At 48.9% G+C, this 20,457-nt stretch overlaps 1 protein-coding gene and 1 long non-coding RNA gene across 5 annotated transcripts in view; one reads left to right on the forward strand and one right to left on the reverse strand.

The window, feature by feature from the left end:
• The window catches only part of LOC105495091 (kinase suppressor of ras 2), a 520,600-nt gene extending 505,660 nt beyond the window's left edge, over positions 1 to 14,940 (forward strand). For 3 of the 4 annotated variants that reach the window (XM_024797056.2, XM_071071001.1, XM_071071004.1), the window contains exon 20: positions 452 to 14,940. In XM_024797056.2, the coding sequence (XP_024652824.1) occupies positions 452 to 458 (7 nt within the window). In that variant the 3' untranslated portion in view covers positions 459 to 14,940. The remainder of the gene's footprint in view (positions 1 to 451) is intronic. The other variant, XM_071071003.1, reaches the window with a different exon arrangement.
• The window catches only part of LOC105495110 (uncharacterized), a 33,529-nt gene extending 13,726 nt beyond the window's left edge, over positions 1 to 19,803 (reverse strand). Inside the window, exons 1-2 of the long non-coding RNA XR_011608784.1 lie at positions 19,611 to 19,803; positions 18,673 to 18,825 (exon numbers count right to left, since the gene is read on the reverse strand). This is a non-coding gene — a long non-coding RNA (uncharacterized lncRNA). The remainder of the gene's footprint in view (positions 1 to 18,672; positions 18,826 to 19,610) is intronic.
• Between the last annotated feature and the right edge of the window lie 654 nt (positions 19,804 to 20,457).

Genomic DNA, 20,457 nt, shown 5'->3' on the forward strand with positions numbered 1-20,457 from the left:
TTATTCCAGCCCCACACACTGGATGACCATTCCTAGTCCATGCCCAAGTGGGAAAAGTTCTGAGTTCAAATCCTGACTCTGCTGCTTCCTGGCAGTGTATCCTTGGGCAAAACACTTAACCTCTCTGAGCCTCAGTGTTTTCATCTGTGAAATTGTATGATTCTGTCATAGAAGTTCATCACTGATTATTTTCATCTTTGAAAATATTCGTAGCCTGTATTGCAGGCTCATCTCAGGCTTAAATGGGATCAGGTATGTGTGGCACTTGGCACAGAGCCCAGGGTATAGTACGACCTCAGTTAGCAGAAATCTCTTCCACGTCTTCTTGCAGAAGCCAGGAACTGTTCCTCTCAAGCCACCTGACCCTCTGAGAGGCTGCTCATTCACAACGGATGATATCATCATGTCCTTGTGACCTCTCACCACTCTCTCCCTTCTCTCCCCACTCCAGGCTGTGACCTTTGGACACCGGGACGGCGTCCAGCTGCCTGGGCTCCCGTCACCTCTCCCTCCCTGCTCTGTCCTCTGCCAGCTCAGGAGGCCAGAGACTCAGCATCAGAGGGTACCAACCCTGACCGACCTGAGAGCACTGGACAACAGCTTGGCGGCCTCCCTGCACCTCAGACTTGAGCCCTTTTCCTCGGGCAGGGTTGGGGACCCCCGAGCTAGGACTGAACCGGACCAGCCAGGGTGATGCATTAGTCAGTGCGGCCCAGGGAACAGCACAAATGAAAGCACTGCAGGCTGCACGTGGTGCCTTTGGGCTATGGGACTAGGACAGGAGGCCCCACGTGGGCGGGCTTGCAGCTGGGGCTAAGTGTGTGTGTGTCTGTGTGTTCGACGCTGTTCACTCTTGTTTCACCTTGACAAGCAAGAGCCAGACTGCCCCGGTGATGGGGCACCCCTCAGTTCTGTCTTTGTGTGGTGGTTTCCAGCTGTGCCATCTGGGAAGCTAAGAGGAGGGGTACAGAGCCGAGCGGTGGCTTAGTCAAGGCTGCTGAGCCAAGATCGAGTAGGGAAGGTCGGGAGTGGCTAAGCCCGTTCCTTTGGAAATATCTGTTTTCAGATACCCCAACCCAAGCCTGTCATGGCATGTGGCACCTTTGCGTAGAGCTCTGAAGTACAATAGGAAAGTTAGAACGTCTTTTGAGTGCTGGGTCTCTCTGGGGGACCTATGCCCCCATTTCTGCTGTTTCCTCCTGTTCTCTGAGAGTAGCACCCCTTTTCACCTCACTGCCCCCACCTCCTTGCCATTTGGAAAGCCAAGATGACTTCTGAGGGGCTCCTTAGAGCTCACCATCATTCAGGGCACCCCCTGAAGTCTGGTCCCTGAGAATCAGGGCTCTGGGCAGGGAATTCTAGGACATTCCTTTTCTTCCCTCTTCTCTGCTACTCACACCAGTGAAGCTTATTCCCCAACCGTGGTGGATGAGGGTCCTTGGGATATGTCCATGTTGGGTTATGTGGTTGTACCTGTGATAACACGTTTGCAAAAGATTTCCCTGCCTTTCACCCTTAAGCAGTCCTGTTGGGAAAGCACAAAGGGGGATGTCGTTTGTTACAGTTCTGTGTTCTCCACTCTAGCCTGGTGCGGGGTCCTGGAGTGGCTTTCCCATCGGAAGCCTGTGTCCCTCACCTGTGTGTGTTCCCTCAGTGCCCCACCTTTCCTCCCTCCTCTTGCTCCCAACCTGGGCCGGCGACTCTTCCTGACCATGTTGGGGAAACCACTGGTGTTCTGCAGGAAGGGTGCTGGGAGCAGGCTAGGCATGCAGATGGGAGACGAGAGCCTCTGGGTCATTTGCCCATGTTTTCAAAGCCCTGACCCCCTGAATGTGACCTGGTACAAAAGGGAAATCTGTCCCCAAGCAGAGCAATAGCAGGAGTATCTGGGCAGTGAACAGGGAGCTCAGGGCGGCCCACAGCCCCTCTGTATTTCCTGGGTACTGCCTGGGCCTTAGTCTTCTTGTAGCTGCTATCTATCCAGGCATCTCCCTCCTAGAGAGCCAGAGAGAGGACCTAGAACTTCAAAACCCTTACCTGATCTTACTCCCAAAATCCAAACAGACCTATAGGGATCTCTTCCCCACCTTGGCTGGCTCTCAGACTGGTTCATGCTCTGGGGGCCAAACCTGCTTCCACACTGGGAAGAATGATGAGACCAGTCATGCTTCGCAGAAGCCTGGCTACAGGAAACCCCTGTGTTTCCCAAAGGGCCCTCCCGAATTGCCTTTCCAACACTCCCAGCTATCTGGGACTACAGGACTAAAGACCCCGGCTTGGGCTGCTCCTAAGTGGACATTGCTCTTCTGGGGACATCTGTGGCTCTTGGCTTGACATGTGTGTGTCTTGGAGGCATTTTATACATGTTTGCCTGAGCCCCAGCCACTCTGGGGTTGCTGGGGATGGCTCTTGTCAATGGACACCTCCCCATCCCGACACAACACTCTGTGTCCCAGCCCTTGGCCTGGACTTGCACCTGCCTTGGCTCTGCCCAGCAGCCTACTGAGTGCCTGAAACCCAACCACTCACTTCTCTTCCATCACACCAGGACTTCTTGGGTCCACGGACTCCAGTCCTTGTCATGTTCCCTTGTGCCAAGAGAAAGGATACGAGGAAGGAAAAGGCAGCCAGGGTCTACTACCCTGCAGCTAAAATGTCCACAAGAACTGGCACCTTCTCACTCTTGCCTCTTCTGTTTCCAGAATTAGCTAAAATATCCAACCACAGCCTTTGGCAAGGCCTAGCATGGTGTCCAACAGTTGATTTTTGCATTCATTCATGAGCACCAGTTTGGGATTAAGGACAGGGCCTGAGTGATCCAGGGGGAAAACCCAGCCCTTTGTGGAACAGGGTGCCTTGAGTCCATCCCTGAATCTGTGTCACTTGCTCTTGACTTCTCGATCTTTCCCCACTTCACTACTCTGTCCCCACGTGCATTGGTCTCTGCTGCAGCGAGGCCAGGCTCCTGGCTTTCAGTCCCTTGCTGACACCCCTACCCTGTCCCCCCTACACTTCCCTGACTTGTTGAGAAGCCAGCTCTAATTTGCACACATTTAAATCCAGGAAGAACCAGACCACTGCTTTCCCTGCTGGCCTCCATCTTTATTCACTGATGAAGTTTTGGGAGGAGGTTATATTCATCTTATGCAGGGAGGAAAAAAAGAGGAAAGAGGCTGTATATTTTTACATCATAATTACCAGCCTCACCTTCAACTCATTCTATACAATCCACATGACCAAGATTTGTGTATTTGCCCTTGTCCCGTCACAGCTGCACACAGGTGCCCAGTATACACAAGTCACTGACTCAACAGCAAGTTGTTCCAGTCTGTCTTGCTTTTAGCAAACCCCTTAGCTTCCCAAGGGGACCAGTCCACAGGGTGAAGATTCACCAGGAAGCCTTGGCTTTGCAGAGAGAAACATCTCAGCTTTCTTTAAAGGGCATGTGGATTTGCATATAAATTTCACTCAACTCTTCCAGAGTACAGGTTGTTCATAAAACCAAGGAGTTTCCTTCTTGGCCTCCTGTGGGAGGACATGCTCCTTGTGTCCCCATCCCCAGAGCCAAGCTGGAAACCCAAAGTCATTGCTTAGATCCATTTCGTCCTAGTATTCCTTTTACTGATCAAAGAGAAAATTTTCATCTTGCCCTGGACCCCCCATCCTCACCCCATCCATTTGTCTCCACAGCTACCTTGGATTGTCAGTCAACAGAAGTCCTTGACTGATATTGATCACTAGACTTTTGTATCCAGAAAACCTAGTTCTTCCCTTTTTCTCACTCCCATGCCATATACACACATCATGTCCCTCCCACAAACACACAAAACCAGCCTTCTCTCACCTTCCACCATTCCTATCTCCACCTACAGATGATCATCAAAGGCACACGGAGGAAGTAGTAGACACAGAGCTCAGGCCAATCATTATCTTGAGAAATCTAAACCCAGGGCTGCCAGCCTATGCTCCATAGGCCATATCCAGCCTGCCAAATGGTTTTTACATGTTTTAATTGAGGAAAAATCAAAAGAATAATAGTTCATGACATGAAAATTCTATAACATTCAAATTTCATGTCAATAAACAAAATGTTATTGGAGCACAGCCACCTCTCCATGTACACAACCACGGCCGCTCCGTGCTACAGTGAGGGAGCGGCTATTTGCAACAGAGACGATGTGGCCCCCACAGTCAGAAACATTTACAATCTGGCCCTTTCCTAACTTTGCTAGCCTTTGATAGAGAGGGTTGGATATGGCTCTCAGGGGAAGAACAGGAAGCTGGAGGGGGAGAGAACTTGTTTCATTGGAAGAAGGCCAGCTTGGCCCAGGATTCAGCACGCCGCCTCGGGCAGTAGAGAACTCCCTGTCCTTGGATAGGGTGGAGCAGAGGTTGACTTCTTGGCCTGTGTGATTTGGAGGCAATTCAGGCCCTGAAGGCTGGATCGACTCCCTGGACTTTAATACTCTTAGTTTGCTAAGGGTGGCCATAATAACAAAATATCACAGACGGAGTGGCTTAAACAACACGAATTTACTCCTCACACTTCTTGAGGCTGGAAATCCCAAGATCAAGGTGTCAGCAGGGTTGGTTTCTAGTGAGGGCTCTCTCTTTGGCTTACAGACAGCTGCCTTCTGATCATGACCTCACGTGGCCTTTCCTCTGTGACTGCACATCCCCATTATCTCTTCATCTTCTGATAAGGACAATAATCTTATTAGATTAGGGTTCCAATGCTTTGTGATTTTATTCCCATCCCTGGCTTTCTTTCCCCACGCTGGTTCTCAATCTTGAGTTCTCAAATATGCCCTCCCTGTCCTCATCCTATGCACACCTTCACTTCACACATCCATCCCCTGCAGGCTGGTCTTGTTCCACTGTGCCATCAGTATGCCCAAGCCCTCTTCAGCTCTGTGAGGCTCCTAGGACTGCTGCAGCAAACCACCACCCACTGGGGCCTAAAACAACGGATATATCATCCCTCCCCCCATCTGGACACCAGAAGTCCAAAATCAAAGTGTTAGCGGGGCCGTGCTCCCCCTGAAATCTGTAAGGGAATCCTTCCTGGTGGCTTCTGAACTCCTGGTGCTTTCCTGGTCATCACTGGCATTCCTTGGCTTGCAGCCATGTCAGGCCAATCCCTGCCCTCATCATCTCTCTGCGTGTCCCTATCTTCGTATGGCCGTCTTCTTTTAAGGACACGAGGACATGAGTCATATTGGATTAGGGGCCCACTCTCCTGAAGTATCACCTCATCTTAACTAATTATATCTGCGAAGACCCTCTCTCCAAATGAAGTCACATTCCGAGGTACTAGGAATGAGGACTTCAACATGTCTTTTTTTTTTTTTTTTTTTTTTTTTGGTGGGGAAAAGATGTGGGGAGACCGCAACTCATAACACCCTCTAAGACATTTTCTCTTGTGCCTTGACTGGTCCTCCACTGTAGAACCCAGGTCCCCTGGAAGATAGATTCCCCAGAATTCCTGGTCTACAAGGTCAGGCTGTTGCTGTCATGCTTACCAAGCTTGCCCTAATCAACAGGTCCCATCACTGAATTCCCACAGCTCTGGATCTCAGTTCTGTGGCTGTGTGGGAGCAGCCTGTGTGTAAGTGGCTTGTCTGTAGCAGGACTGTCACTTGACCCCTGAATGTGCTTCATGGCCCCATCCAAAGCGGTTGGTGACATAGCATCTGATTTTATCTATACTCTTGTTCATTGACAAAGGAGTGGGGTTTTATGAGCTACATTTTGCTGTTTCCTTTTTTGGCTTTGCCTGTGATGTGGGGAAGTTCCCAGGCAGACTCACGCGGCCACTCTCCCTGGCTCCCAGCCTCGCCCCCTCCCATACCACCTCACCCTTACCTGCACACACCTGCAAGGGAATCACTTTGAACTCCAAGGGGAGTGACAGGCAGCAAATGTCAGTCTGGGTCCTGGAATGTGGAGCCACAGTGAACCTCTGTCCTCTCTGCTCAGTGCCTGACTATGATATTAACCCAAATCCCAGACTCCCTTCTTGAGGCCCTGTAATCCATACCCATTCTGTTACCAGTTTAATTTTGAAACCAGTAGTGGGGCAAGTGGAAAATCTGCAGTCCCATTGACCTACTGGACTTGTCTTAGTAGTGCCTGGCACATAGTAAGTGCTAAGAAATGTTTACAGAATGCAGACAGAGAGGGTTGCTGGGTAAGAGTAAGACCCGGGCACAGGGAGTTAGAAGGGCACCATTGGCGGGTATTGGGATTCCCCTTTGCCAGACCATGTTGTGGGTGCCATATCAACCCCAATGAGTTTGTTAGGTTTGTTGTTGTTGTTTAGACTTAGAGTCTTGCTCTGTCACCCAGGCTGGAGTACAGCATGATCATAGCTCACTGCAGCCTCGAACTCCTGGCCACAAGCAATCCTCCCACCTTAGCCTCTCAAGTAGTTGGTACTATAGGTGCACACCATCATGCCTCGCTGATTTTTTACTTGTTGTAGAGACAGGGTCTTGCTATGTTGCTCACGCTGGTCTTGAACTCCTGGTCTCAAGCAATCCCCCTGCTTCAGCCTCCCAAAGCACCGGGATTACAGGGGTAAGCCACTGTGCCCAGCCAGTTTGCCAGGTTTAATATCTGTGAATTATGAAGTGACCCATTGGATCAGGTGGCCCAGGATGTCTAGGAGGCAGAGTAACAATCCACCCTGAACAGCCTCTGTTCACAGAGCACTTACTACATGCCAGGCTGGAATTCCTATGATGGTTTGGGGAGATAGGTAGACTTATTCTCATTTCAATGAGGTAACTGCGGTACAGGGACAGAAGCCAGCCTCCTAATTGCAGACCCAGCATTTTAAAAACAAGTCGTTGGGCTCGTCCATTCCCGGGAACCCACCCCCAGGTCCAGGGGTTCGTGCCCAGCTGCTCATGGGGATGTCACAGTCCCAGCCTCTGACACTTATTGGCAACTTGGAACCAGGAGAGAGAGAGGAAAAGCAGGAAGTTGTAGAAGGGAGGGTGCAGGGGCCAGCAAGGACCCTCCTGGGAGTTTGCACAGAAACTTGCACTTATGTTCTCAAACTGACAGGCTGCCAGCAGCAGCCCGGATTTCCAGGAAATGTGTGTTTCGGTTGGCAGAGCCCCTTCTGGGTCCCTCCAGCATCCCTGCTCCAGGCTTCCCATCCCCTCCTTCTCTCACGCTGGACGTTGAACTGTGGTCCTGTGTTCCCGAGAGGCGTACATCAGTGAGTGCTCTTCCCTCTCGGGGGTGGGAAAGGGCCCTTCCTTCCCACTCATTGGGATCATGCAGCTCCCATTTCCTAACACCAAGAATATGAAGGATTCATCTCATGGGGTTGAGAATGGCTGCCCTCCTTCCACTGAGGACTGAGCTGGAGGAGATGGACTCTGTCTAGAATGTGCCTGATCTAAATAAGACCTTGTTTCCCAAGTGTGTTCCATAGACCTTTCGTTCCATGGAAAACTAGCTGGACACTGCATTATTGAAAGGGTCCTGGGACAAGTATGCATTGGAAATGCTTAGGTAAAATGAAACTACATTTCTTGATTGCAGGATTTTTCAGAACTTTTAAGACATTATTGTGTGGTTGAATCTCTAAATGACTGATAGGATACTGTTCTTCCCAAGCTTTCCCAGACCTGTTTCTGAATCTCCAACAAGATCAACCTCTGTGAATGAGACTTGATACCTTACATTGTACTGAAGGAGGCAATGTCAGTGTACTGGCCTACAGAAAAATGCTGACCACTAGCATTCATAGACCCTGCTAGGAGATGAGAAAGGTAGCTTAGACCCTGATTCCATGCATGTGGACAGTGGTTCCATGAACAAGAACGCCACATCTGGCTGATGGTGTCTCCCAATCGAGGGATCAAATTTGCTGTGTGTTGGTGGCTTCTCCAACATACCATGGCTTGGAGGCCAATGTGAAAATTATTTTAAGATGTAACACCCTCAGAAGGGTTAGTTAAGTTTTCACCTGGGTTTTAATCTTCAACCAAGTCATTGGGATGACAATCTAGAAGGACCTCTATCTATAAGATCTAGAAGGATAAAGATCTGGTCCTAGGAGTACAAATATGTAATGGATCTACCACCAGCGTCCCCTCCTGTACTCTTGGCAGACGTCATTAATCCATCACAGCATGCCTTCCCACTGATCACAGATGTAGCTTCAGGGCATTCGAGTTACCACTTAAGATGGATATGAGTGACCCTCCCTTATCTCACACTTCTCCTTTTGCAGAAGCAGGATCTGAGGCCCAGAGGGGGAAGCTATAATAAACTCCCCTAAGTCAGGTCCTTTCTAAGAGGCAGAGGTAGGTTTAGAACTCAGGCCTCAGAAGCTTCCAGAAGCCAAGCCATTTGGGCTGTAGTTGGTGGACAGTCTATCAGGGCCCTGCAGATGTTTCTTCTTAGTTAGGGAACTTGGAAAATGCAGAAAGAAAGATTCTGTCTTTGAGACTTTGTGTATGATCCTACTCGGTAATCTGCCTGCTTGGAGAAAAATCATTTCTTTTCTGGCACGGCTTCACCACAAGGCCTGAATGCTACCCCCAGTCTCGTAACATCTGGGCTGGAAGTCATGGCATACAGGGGCCTTAAGGAATAACAGTGTGCATGGTGGTGTGCAGGAGAGCTGCAAGGGCTTTTCTTTCTTGAGGAGGTTTGTAAAATTTCTGCAGTTCAGTCTGGGCTTCTGGGAAGTCAGGGGGTGTTGCATATAAAGGGCAGGAAAAGGAGCCTGACTCCAGTTACTCTTTGGTTTCTTCCCTGAATGGAAGGCTCAAAATCAAGTTTCCACCCAGATAAGATGTTGAGGTCCTAGTGGACCACCAACTCTACTCCTGAGCTCTTGAAATACCTCTAATCACCAGCTCAGGGGCTGAGAGTACCTTCTGGTCCACTGCCTCTTCTTTTCCTTCCCCTCTTCACTTATCCCCCATCCACCTTCTGCCCAATAATATCTCCCGTGTATTGTAAACGGAGGAGAAAGTTGCACAATTGTAGAGATGAAAAATAGCTGCCATGTATTTAGCTTAAATTAGCTCAGAAGAACGGCTCCCTCCCTCCATTGAGCGGGCAGCAATTGTTTATGCCAACATGCTATTTGCATCGCGCCTTCTTAGATTTGAAAGTCAAATGATTAAAAACAAATCTTAGTTTTTCTTTTCCACCACTTAAAAAAAATACCAGCTTGGCTAGTTCTTCTAGTTTAAAAATACCTTGACCTCCAGCACTACCATGAGAATTTTGGAAAGGCTGGTATCAGGATATCAGGAGGAAATAAATACAGGCCAACAGTAACCAGAGAGGCCTTTTCTGAGGGGTGGGCGATGGGGTGATCAAGGTAGAAGAGAAGTCTTGTGTCCTCACACAGATGCTGGCATTCCGGGTTTGTTTGGAATTCAGTGAACCTCTGTCCTCTCTGACAGAGATTTCTTCACAACTATTCATTCAATGGGTGATTTGTTGAGCATTTACTATGTGTTAGACTCTGGGCATTCAGTGATGAGTGATACGAAGTCTCCCCTTTTCTGAAGCCTAAAGCCCAATGGGGAAGAGAGACAAGAACCAAGCCAACAACAAATATATAAATTTGCAACTCATGTAGATCTACGGAAAGAAAACTCTTGGGGGACCAGAAACATGGGAGAGGGTGCTACTGTGGGAGAGCTGCTGGCAAAGGTCTTTCTGAGGAGGTGACATTTAAGTCAAGATCTAAAGGAAGAAAAGGAGGAAGAGATGATCATTCTAAGCCAGGGTTTCTCAACCTCAGTACTGTTGAGCTATTTGGAGCCAGATAATTCTTTGAGGTGGCGACTGTCGTGGGCATTGGAGGATGTTAAGCAGCTTCCTCAACTCTCCCCACAAGATACCAGTAGCGCCTGGTACTGGTGACATCCAAAAACATCCCCAGACACACCCTGACTTTGCTATCTGGGGTCAATCCTCATAAAGGCCCAAGGCTTGCAGCACAGAGGCGGGAAGCCCATATGGTGGCATGTCAGGCATGGTGTCACCTGAGCTCTGACCCCCACTTCTGAGATGGCATGCAGTTTGGAGTCTCTTTTCCCTATGAGCTCCCATAACCGTCCCATATTCCACAAGGCATTGCTTCTGGGCCGCGGTCCTCTCGTTCCAGCATGGCCCTTTTTTTTGGGTACATTGGTGGATTTCAAAAGCCTCCAGTTGACATCCGAAGTGTGACCTCCAAAACCATCTCCAGACATTGCCAGATGTCCCCTGAGTTGTCTCCAGGCCACACGACCAGGAATCAAATCCAGCATCCTGCCATCCGCAACCTTCCGTGGGAGAAAGGAAATCAGAGGGGAAGAGGAAAACACAGGGAGGAGACTCCTCGAGTAACTTGGCAGGGAAATAGGTTTTCAAAGCACTGGTTAGCATCACCAGTGGTTTGAAGGCTGTCTAGGTAAGGAGAATGTGGACTTGCCTTTCGCCATCTGCGTGGACAGGGGCTGAAATCTCCAGTCATTCTCTCCATCCTTCCACAGCCCTTCTAGGAAGCAGACCCTCTTGCCGAGCTGAAATCTTGAGACTTGCATCCGGCAATCCTGGTATTGCTTTCTGAGGCTACTCAAGGAAAGCCCCTCTGTATTCCCCAGGAAGGAAAGTCCCCCAGATAGTGAAGGGCCTTTTCCACCTTGCTTGCAATTCCCTGTTCACTGTGATGAAGAGTCAGGCCAGGTTAGAATGGCTGTCTCTGGTAGCAATGAAGCAACAACATAGACAGTCTGGACAAGATGTGGCAGTTCTGTCCAGTCCCGTCTGACTGATTTGGGCATGGAGACAGGCAGTGGGTGAGGATGGCCTCTGCAGGTCCTGCTGTTTTACCCCTAGAATCGAATCCCTGGGGCTTCCAGCAGTCCCAGGATTGGGAAGGGTAACAGAGAGGAAGAGTCGGGCATTGCAAAAGACCAGATCTTGGAAAACTGCTTTGGGGATTGGGACATCTTCCAAGAAGACAATTGAGTTGCCTGGGGTTCTGCCCGGGATGGGGTCAACCTCTCCCCAACACAGCCCTTCCCAGGTTGGGGCATTGGAAGCTTAAGTGCGTCCTGGACAATTAATGTATTGGTCCTGTGAGATTCTAGCCATTTTCCTCTGCTTATTTTTCTATATGCGTTACAAGTGATAATTTTTAAATGGGTACATATGTGTAAGTTCAAGTAACTGCTATGTAGCCACAGCATGGACATCAAGGTACTCTAAGGTACCTGCCCTGCCACACCGAGGCCCCCTGCCCTGGCCCCTTTCCCTCCTAGCCAGCCTTCTAGGGAGCACTGCATACCCTGCCCCTTCAAAGCTATCTGGACAGTCCTGACTCGACTGGAGCATTAAGGGAGGGGCTGCCCTTGGTCAGGGCTTCTGCACAACTGTGAGATGCATACATCTTTGCCTGGCCCCTTCTTCCTTCTTTTCAGAAGTCTGTCTCCTCCTGAGGACCCCGTGGTCCCTACCTGTCAAGGAATATCATAAATTGTACTCCCCACCCCATCAAAACACACCCTGACTTTGCTGTCTGGAATCAATCCTCACAAATCCCCAAGCCTTGCAGCACAGAGGCTGGAAGCCCATATGGTGGCAGGTCAGGCATGGTGTCACCTGAGCTTCTCTGACTCCACTTCCAAGATGGCATCCAATTTGGAGTCTCTGTTCTCCATGAGCTCCCGTAGCTGTCCCATGTTCCACAAGGCATTGCTTCTGGGCCGTGGTCCTCTAGTTTCCTCATAGCCCTATTTTTGGGTACATTGGTGGATTTCAAATGCCTCCAGTTGAGCAGCCAAAGGATTCTAAGAAAATCTTCCCTGTATCTCAAAGGCTCGTGTCCCCAGCCACATTCACTACACCCTCAGCAGAGCCTTGCATGGAGCAACCCTTATCCCTTCATTCCCCAAATCTTCATTTTATATAGTCATTTAGTAAATATTTATTAAGTGCCTCTTGTGATTCTGGGAAAAAAAAATGGAGAAAAGTGGGTGCTGCCTTCAGGGTACTATGAGTCCAGTGGAAGAGAGGGAGGAGTTCCAGTAGGGTCCCGAGGCCCCAGAGGAGCTCCCAACCCAGAAAAAGACCCTCCAGGGAGGGTTCTCAGAGGAGGAGACTTCTGAACCGTGTCTTGAAATTTGAGTAGAATGGTAGGGAACGGTGTGTCAGACAGAAGGGACAGCCTGTGTGTGGACTCAGAGACAAGATCATGCTTTATTGAGGGTAACTGCAAGTGGCTAAAAGCCTGCCCCCTGGCACTTGCCTGCCTTTCCCTGCTTTCCCCAAAGCCTGATTTTGGGACCCTAGAGGCTCCATCTCCAAACAGAGGGTGCCGTGGCTCAGACATGGAGACCTTGACTTCTCTCCCCAGCATGCTCTGGTTCCTACTGTTAGCCTTGGTGTCCTGTGGGGGAAGATGTCTGAGGAGAGTTTTGTGCTTGCTGGAGTCAGACCAGTACTCAGGCCACCTCAGGCCTGCTCTGCATCCCTCTCTGGCTCTACAGACCTCTCTCTGTCTCTCTCTCTCTCCCTGTCTGTGTGTGTGTGTGTGTGTGTGTGTGTGTGTGTGTGTGTGTGTGTGTGTCTGCCTGCCTCCACACAGTGGAGGATGTGTCTCTTATTTCTTAGTGCCCTGCATTGGGTCCTGAAGTCCATAAGCATCTTGGCTATAGATGGGTTGGCCATGAGCCCTCCTCTCTAAAGCATTTTCATTCCTGTTCCTCTTTTGCTTCACTTTCCCTCTATCAACTCTTGCGACCTGTGTCTCTGATGTCTCTGGGGCCCCCATTTCTGTCTTACCATACCAAAAAACCTCCTTCGGCAGTCTTACCATGTCCTCTTTCTTGGACAGTTCATATCACTCTATGAATAGGCCCCTGGAGTGTTGAGGTCAAGGACGTGCATGAATGTGGAAATGTATTTATGGAAAGACCCTACACTGAGGGTCTCTGACTAAACATTACAGGTATGATGGGCAAAATGCTGGTTTGTTACAGAAATGACTGAAGAAGACCTAGGGGCCATAGTGGGCCACGGGCCAAGTCTGCAATACAGTCTGAAGTGTGGGAAAGAATGTATCACTCCTGTTGGTGGAATGGCGTGTTTGCCGTCCCTATAAATATATGTCAGGGTTTGAAAGACAGAAAACAAAGCATCTTTGCTGACCACCAGACTCCCAGGGTGTATGTGGCTACTGCAAATTGGCGAGGCTTGTTTATCTGCTTCAACTTGACTCAATTTGCCTTTCTTGAGCCACTGTCTATTGTGGATAATGATTTCATCCACACTTTCTCAGCATCAGCAGCCCCTCCAGAGTATTCCTTGAATTTTCTTAGCTTTGTGCAGCCCACGAGCACTTAATATATCACTAACCCTTGAGTTTATTGGAGGGAGTGAATAAAATAATGAATGTCAATAATGTTACGCAATACCTGGCACACAGTAGGTGCTTCATCAATGTGGCTTTTCTTCTCAATCACCCAAATGATCTTCCCCCAGAATCCCACCTCTAGGGGGACATTCCTGAAAAAAATATGGGACCAGAATAGAGAGGTGGTGGGTGTTACCCATTTATTTAGATACTTGGGTCCTGGTGAACATGGGGAGGGATGCCCAAGTCTCATAAGGACACCCGCTGCCCCTGTCTACAAGGCAGAGGCCTCTTAGGATTCGAGAGAGTCTCTTGCAAGACCAGCCCCCACCCCACCAAGGTCCTTATAGAAACAGAACATTCTTCCTCCAGATCCCAAAGCAGAAGTTCACTGGGGCAGACAAGGCAAGTCACGTCATGTCTGTGCCCTTGACCATACCTGGACCAGGCAGAGAAGGTCCCAGACTTAGGTGGTCAACGTTTCCACCCCAAGCCTCTCATTTCTCTCTCTCTGTCTCTGAGACTTGATCTTGTACCAGGATCCACTCCACAGACTTAACGCATGATTAATTTGGTTGATTACTCTTGAAGTTACTGACCTTAGGAAAACTCCTCAATTGTAAAAAGGCTTTCTCTATATGTAAATTATGCTGTTATCTTTTTCTATACACAAAGTATATAGACCTATAAATATTATACATATATATTATATATATAAAGACTAATTCTTGTACAGACCAACGCGGACCGATGGTCCACATTCTTTTCTCCATGTTTGTTTGTGTTGACTGTTGCAGAATGAGTTGATGTAAGAAGGTGGTTTCTTGTTTTCTTTTTTTGGGGCCACTTCTTTCTTTTGCTTTTTGTTTCTATCTCTGTCTGTCTCTGTCTCTGTCTCTCTCTTTCTCACTTGTTGCCAATGTCTTGTTGCTGAGAAATAACACTCTATTCAGATGCCGCCCAGGAAAGAAAGGCCAGATGGATGGAGGGTCCACTGTGTATATTTGTACAGAATCATTTATAAAGTTTTCTACACTTCTAAAAAAAGTATTTCTAACTTGGGCTGTTGGACAGTTTGTGTGCCTCTGAGCCGGCAAGCCTGTTGTTTCTTGTGTTTAGTGCAATGTTTAGTGAAAAACCAATGTCTGAATTATTTATGCCAATAAAGAATTTGAGAATTACTGCATTGCACTGCCGCCAAGACCGTCTGAATTCTATTGTTGTCTGTTGTACAGAAAGAAGCTTGAATTATGACATTGGCCAGTGTATCAGCCAGCTATCACCATGGTAATGCTGTGTAACAAACCTCCCCCAAACTCCATGGCTTATAACAGCTAACATTTATCCTTGTGCTCATGGGTCTGCAGTTCTAGGTTGGGTTTACCTAAGAGGCTCCTCTTCAGGCTTCAGGTCAAGTTCAAGTCAGCTCCACATGTCTCCCTGTTTCAGGGGCCAGGCTGAAGAAGAAACTCCCTGGGGCATGCTCTTCCCGTGAAAGATCATCAGAACATACAAGCCAAACCAGGCTGGGTGTGATGGCTTAAGCCTGTAATCCCAGCACTTTGGGAGGGTGAGGCAGGTGGATTGCTTGAGCTCAGGAGTTTGAGACCAGCCTGGGCAACATGGTGAAACCTCATCTCTACAAAAAAAAAAAAATATGCCAGGCTGGCAGCACTCACCTGTAGTCCCAGCTACTCAGGAGGCAGAAGTGGGAGGATCACTTGAGCCTGGGAGGTTGAGGCTGCAGTGAGCCATGATTGTGCCACTGCACTTCAGCCTGGGTGACCGAGCAAGACCCTGTCTCAAAAAGAAAAAAAAAAAAAAGAGCCAAGCCAACCAGCCTGTGGAGACACATTCACGACACCAACTCAAACCATATGCGCTAATATTTCATTGGGTCAAGCAAGTCAAATAACTGAGCCTTTCAATAGGACAGGGCTGTAAACTCCACCCAGAATGGGAGGGGGAAGGAAGTGAGTGTTTCCTGCACTGTAATCCAAATTATCACAGTCTGGCCAAGTATTCTTCCAGCCAGCCAGGCAAAAATGCATCCTCTTCCTAGGGACGAATGCAGAAATTCATCTGTGAATTCGTCGTGTGAATGTGGAAATATACACGGATGTACACACAACTACGGCTCTCCACATTGAGCATATGATCTGTGCCCATATTAATCCCCACAACCACACAATTCCATTTTATAGATGGGATGGCTGGGTGCAGAGGGATGAAGTAACTGGCCCACCCCAAGGTCAGAACCCAAAGCTCATAGCCCTCTTGGGGCCACACACAGCATGACGGGCTTCTAAGTACCTTGGATTTTTAAAAGCCACTTTATAAAGTGCTTTTATGAAACAAGATCTCACCTGACCTGGAAAACCAGTGAGACTGGGACTATTCAACTCATTCAACAGCAGAATAACTGAAGATGGAGAAACAGGCTCTCCGGCAACTCTGACTGGAACTCCCAGGCCCCTCCCTAGAGGAGCTGCTGCTGAGAGATGGAAGAACTGACCTCATCTGTCCTGGTAAGTCCTTCTCAATATGTGCTAGAAGGGAGCAGATTGACAGGCTGGAGTCTAATTCTATTAAATAGCACTGCCACATGCAAGCTATGTTGCCCTGGCCAGGTCACTTAGCTGCTCTGAGTCTCCGTTGTCTCATCTGTAAATGGGCATAATTATTGTACCTGTAGTACCTGCCTCCCAGCGTTATGAGGCTTACATGAATTAACTTCAGTACTTGGAGCAGTGACTGGCGCCTAGTAAGTGTTCTTAAATGTACGAGTTGCTAGTTTGAATATTTATTGCTAGGCTGGGCGTGGCGGCTCACACCTGTAATCCCAGCACTTTGGGAGGCCGAGGCAGGCAGATCACTTGAACTTAGGAGGTCAAGACCAGCCTGAGCAACATGGTGAAACCTCGTTTCTACTAAAAATACAAAACAATTAGCCAGGCATGGTGGTGGGCGCCTGTGGTCCCAGCTACTTGGTAGGCTGAGGCGGGAGGATCTCTTGAGCCTGGGAGGTGGAGGCTGCAGTGAGCCAAGATCACATCACTGCACTCCAGCCTTGGCAACAGAGCGAGACTCTGTCTCAAAAAAAAAAAAAAAAAAAAGTATGACTGTGGTTCATTTCTAACATTAGTGCCTAAAGATGAACTCCACCATGAGTGACCATCTGCTCCCTCGAATGCCAGTCTCTGCTGGGTGAACCCAGACCTGTCTCACCTGCAATCTCTGTCTCAGAGGATAGCAATTGGTATCCAGCACTGTAACCTTTTCGACCCACCTTCACAAGCATGATTTTTTCCCACTCACCACATTCAGATGGGGTGGGTGTAGGAGCTGGCCCATTTTACACAAGGGAAAACTGAGGTTGCAAAAAGTGAGTCTCCTACAGCATCTGCCTGTCTGTCCTGGCCTATCTCAGACCAGCTGGGTGACTCAACTGGGCAATGACATAAACTCTCAGAACCTCAGTTTTTTTTTACTGTAGAATTGGGATAATAATGACATTCATTTCAGAGAGTTGTGGTTAGGATTAAAAGCAGGTAAAACATTTAGCACAATTCCTGGCATAAACAACCAATACACATTAGCTATTTCAAGCCCAGATCTGACATTTAGTTATGGGAGAGTGTTGACGTGGGGAGGCGGTGTGAGACAATACCAGAACCTTCCATCCTCCTCTCTCCTTTTGCAGGAGGAAGAGAAGGGGAAGAGTCTTTCCTGGGACCTGGAACTAATTGATTATCCTGGTTCTGGCTTGTGGTCTTCTGTGGCCGTGGGGTCACCATCAATCAGGCACAGTAGTGCTGAGCTGAGTGAGGGAAACCTTGCAAGTAATCGGAACTAAACAGCTCATTAACCTCTGTGCACTGGCTTCAGGGCAAGTGCCTGGTAACCAGAAACACAGGCACAGATGAGGTGCCTTCCCAGCTGCCTGGGTGGCAGGGAGAAGGCCTCTGAAACCCTTCTAGTCCCGGACTCCTCTTCACATTTGCCCAGAATGCGACTCTCCAGAGCCCACCCACATCTCCCATCTCCCATCATTCAGTTCCCAGGAACAGTGCTAAGCACATTACATTTGTCATCTCTTTTAACCCTCACTATGGTCCCATGCAGCAAATGCTGTATTGTTCTTGTTATGCAGATGAAGCTCCTGAGGCTCAGAGAGGTTAAGTGACTTGCTCAACATCACACAGCAGGAAGTGTGGAGCCAAGATTCATACCCAGACCATTTGAATCTGGGGCCCATGCTCTGAACTGCAATTCATTTTTGTTTGTTTGTTTTGTTTTTTCTGAGACAGGGCCTCACCCTGTTGCCCAGGCTGGAGTGCCGTGGTACCATCTCAGCTCACTGCAGCCTCAATCTCCTGAGCTCAGACGATCCTCCCACCTTAGCCTCCCAGGAAGCTGGGACTACAGGTGCGTGCCACCATGCCCAGCTAATTTTTTTTTATTTTTTGTAGAGACAAGGTCTCTCTGTGTCACACAGGCTGGTCTCAACCTCCAGGGCTCAAGTGATCCTCCTGCCTCAGCCTCCCAAAGTGCTGGAATTACAGGCTTGAGCCACCTCTCCTGGCCTGAATTGCAATTCTTGATGACTTCCAGGGAAGACAAGAGGCAATGAAAAGCCATTGCAATGAATCAATGCTTCTCAACCAGGGACAATGTTGCCACCCGGGGAACTTGGCAATGTCTAACTGAGGGATGCTAATGGCATCTAATGGCTAAAGGCCCAGGATGCTGTTCAAATCCCCTAATGCATAGGACAGTCCCCCACAACAAGAACGATCCAGCCCAAAATGTCAGTGGTGCTGGGGTTGAGAAATCCTGCAAGTACAGGGCATGGTGGGGCACACTGGCTTAGGCTACAGCGGGGAGCAATTGGACAGTGTTCACGGAATAAGAAAGGCCTTGGTTGGAGAGCAAGTCATCTGCTTTCACTCTACAGATGCAGCAAGAGAAGTGATGTGAATTGCTAAGGGACAGAGTGAAATCCAAGCCAGCATTCTTAAACACCTTCTGTGCAGTGGGCATAGGGCCAGGGATGCCCCCAGCTCACGCATTTAATGATCATTCATTCAGTCATTGCCCAGCTTAGTCAAGACCCTTGGAGTTGAAAACAGTCATCCCCATTCTGTAGTTACAGAAGCCAAGGCTCAGAGACATGTGCTGTGTGCTGAAAGCCACACAGCTAGAAAGGGCCAGAGCTGGGATTTGAACCTGGGTCTCCTGACACTTGCACGGTCACACTTTCAGAAAAGCAAACCAAAGACACTAACCTCAGGGAGTCTGCTGCCACCTCTGAGCAGGAGCATCTCGTATGCATAGTCAGGACACCCCCGATATGAGTTTGTGTCGTGGCCAAAACACCACTTAGCCGCTGTGTGACCTTGCGTAAGTCGTTTCATCTCTTGGAGCCTTGGCTTGCTCATCTGTAAAATGGAAATCATGAAAGTGTCTATTTCAAAAAATTGTGAATCCTTATTGACTTGATGTAAAAAAACTTTCAATGTTTAGCACAGAGTAAGACTTCAGTGCATGTTTTAGTTCAGGGCATTCTGGGAAACAGGATTGGCACTTGGATGCAGGACTTTTGTTGAGGGCCCCGAATGCCAGGCTAAAATTTGGGGCTTGGGCTCATAGGCAGTGGTGGTCCAGAGATGGCCCATCAGTTGATGTGGTCAGCCATACAAACCCCACATGCGTGGTGCAAGCAGTGCTTCCCCCCATCCTGAAATGAGCTCTGGGGGAATGTCCATGTCCGCCCTTGAGCATTTCATACACCTTCCAAGAGGCTCCAGGGACTTCAGGTAGGGTCATGTCCAGGGTGAGGCTGGTATGGCCCGTGCAGGTGACTGGAGCTCCAAGTAAGGGTGGGGTTGGCCAAAGCAGGGACTCTCACTCCTGGCTGGGACCCTCTTCTCATAGGCCTACAGGTTCCAGAGGTGGCCCCACCCTCAAGTACCTGCCTTACCTTCCAGGAGCTCACACATGCACACACACATGTGTGCACAGAGATACACTATCGTCCACATGCACACCCACATCCACACTTGCCCAACTTTAGGACATGTAAATTCCTACTGCTCACCCCACACACTCTCACATGCCAATCCCTCCCCACTACCTCTGGCCACCACTGCCCTCTGGTTGGGGCTGGGTCCCTGCAGGCCTCACCTGACATTAACATTAGTTTCCAAAACATGCCCAACAATACCTGTTTGTCTAAGCAGTCTGCAATGGTTGCTCCTGGGGGTGAGTTGCAGGTTCCACGGCTGCAGTCAGGTAGCTGGGAGTGCCCAGGATCCAGCTCTAAATGTGAGGCCCTGCCCTTCCCAGGGCTCCAAATTACAGTAGTGTTGGACAATTGGGTCATTGTTTTTCCTGCACCATTTATAACTCCTGGAGCTCCCCTGGGGGTTTATGAACATGGAAAATGTCATCTCAGTGGCTAACAAGCCAAACAAGGAAACACACATCCTTAAGCTCCAAGATTAGTGGCTTCAGCCAGGACTTGGAGTTTTCCTGAAATGTGTTCATGGGAGGTTAGTGATTATGGTCAAAAAGCAAAAGGGGCCGGGCACAGTGGCTCACGCCTATAATCCCAGGACTGTGGGAGGCCAAAGCTGGCAGATCACCTGAGGTCAGGAATTTGAGACCAGCCTGGCCAACATGGTGAAACCCCCTCTTTACTAAAAAATGCCAACAATTAGCTGGGCATAGTGGTGGGTGCCTGTAATCCCAGCTATTCAGGAGGCTGACACAGGAGAATTGCTTGAACCAGGGAGGCGGAGGTTGCGGTGAGCCGAGATGGCGCCATTGCACTCCAGCCTGGGCAACAAGAGTAAAACTCCATCTCAAAAAAAAAAAAAAAAGAGAAAGAAGAAGAAAGAAGAAAAAGGGCACTAAATGCAACTAAGTTAAGTTGGCTCTTTGCAGCAGGACTTGTCAGACTCTTCTTTTTTTGAGACAGAGTCTTCGTATTAGTTCATTTTCATCTGCTGATAAAGACATACCTGAAACTGCAAACAAAAAGAGGTTTAATTGGACTTACAGTTCTACAT

This window comes from Macaca nemestrina, chromosome 10 (genome assembly GCF_043159975.1).
Source record: "Macaca nemestrina isolate mMacNem1 chromosome 10, mMacNem.hap1, whole genome shotgun sequence".
In the NCBI taxonomy this organism is placed as follows: domain Eukaryota; kingdom Metazoa; phylum Chordata; class Mammalia; order Primates; family Cercopithecidae; genus Macaca; species Macaca nemestrina.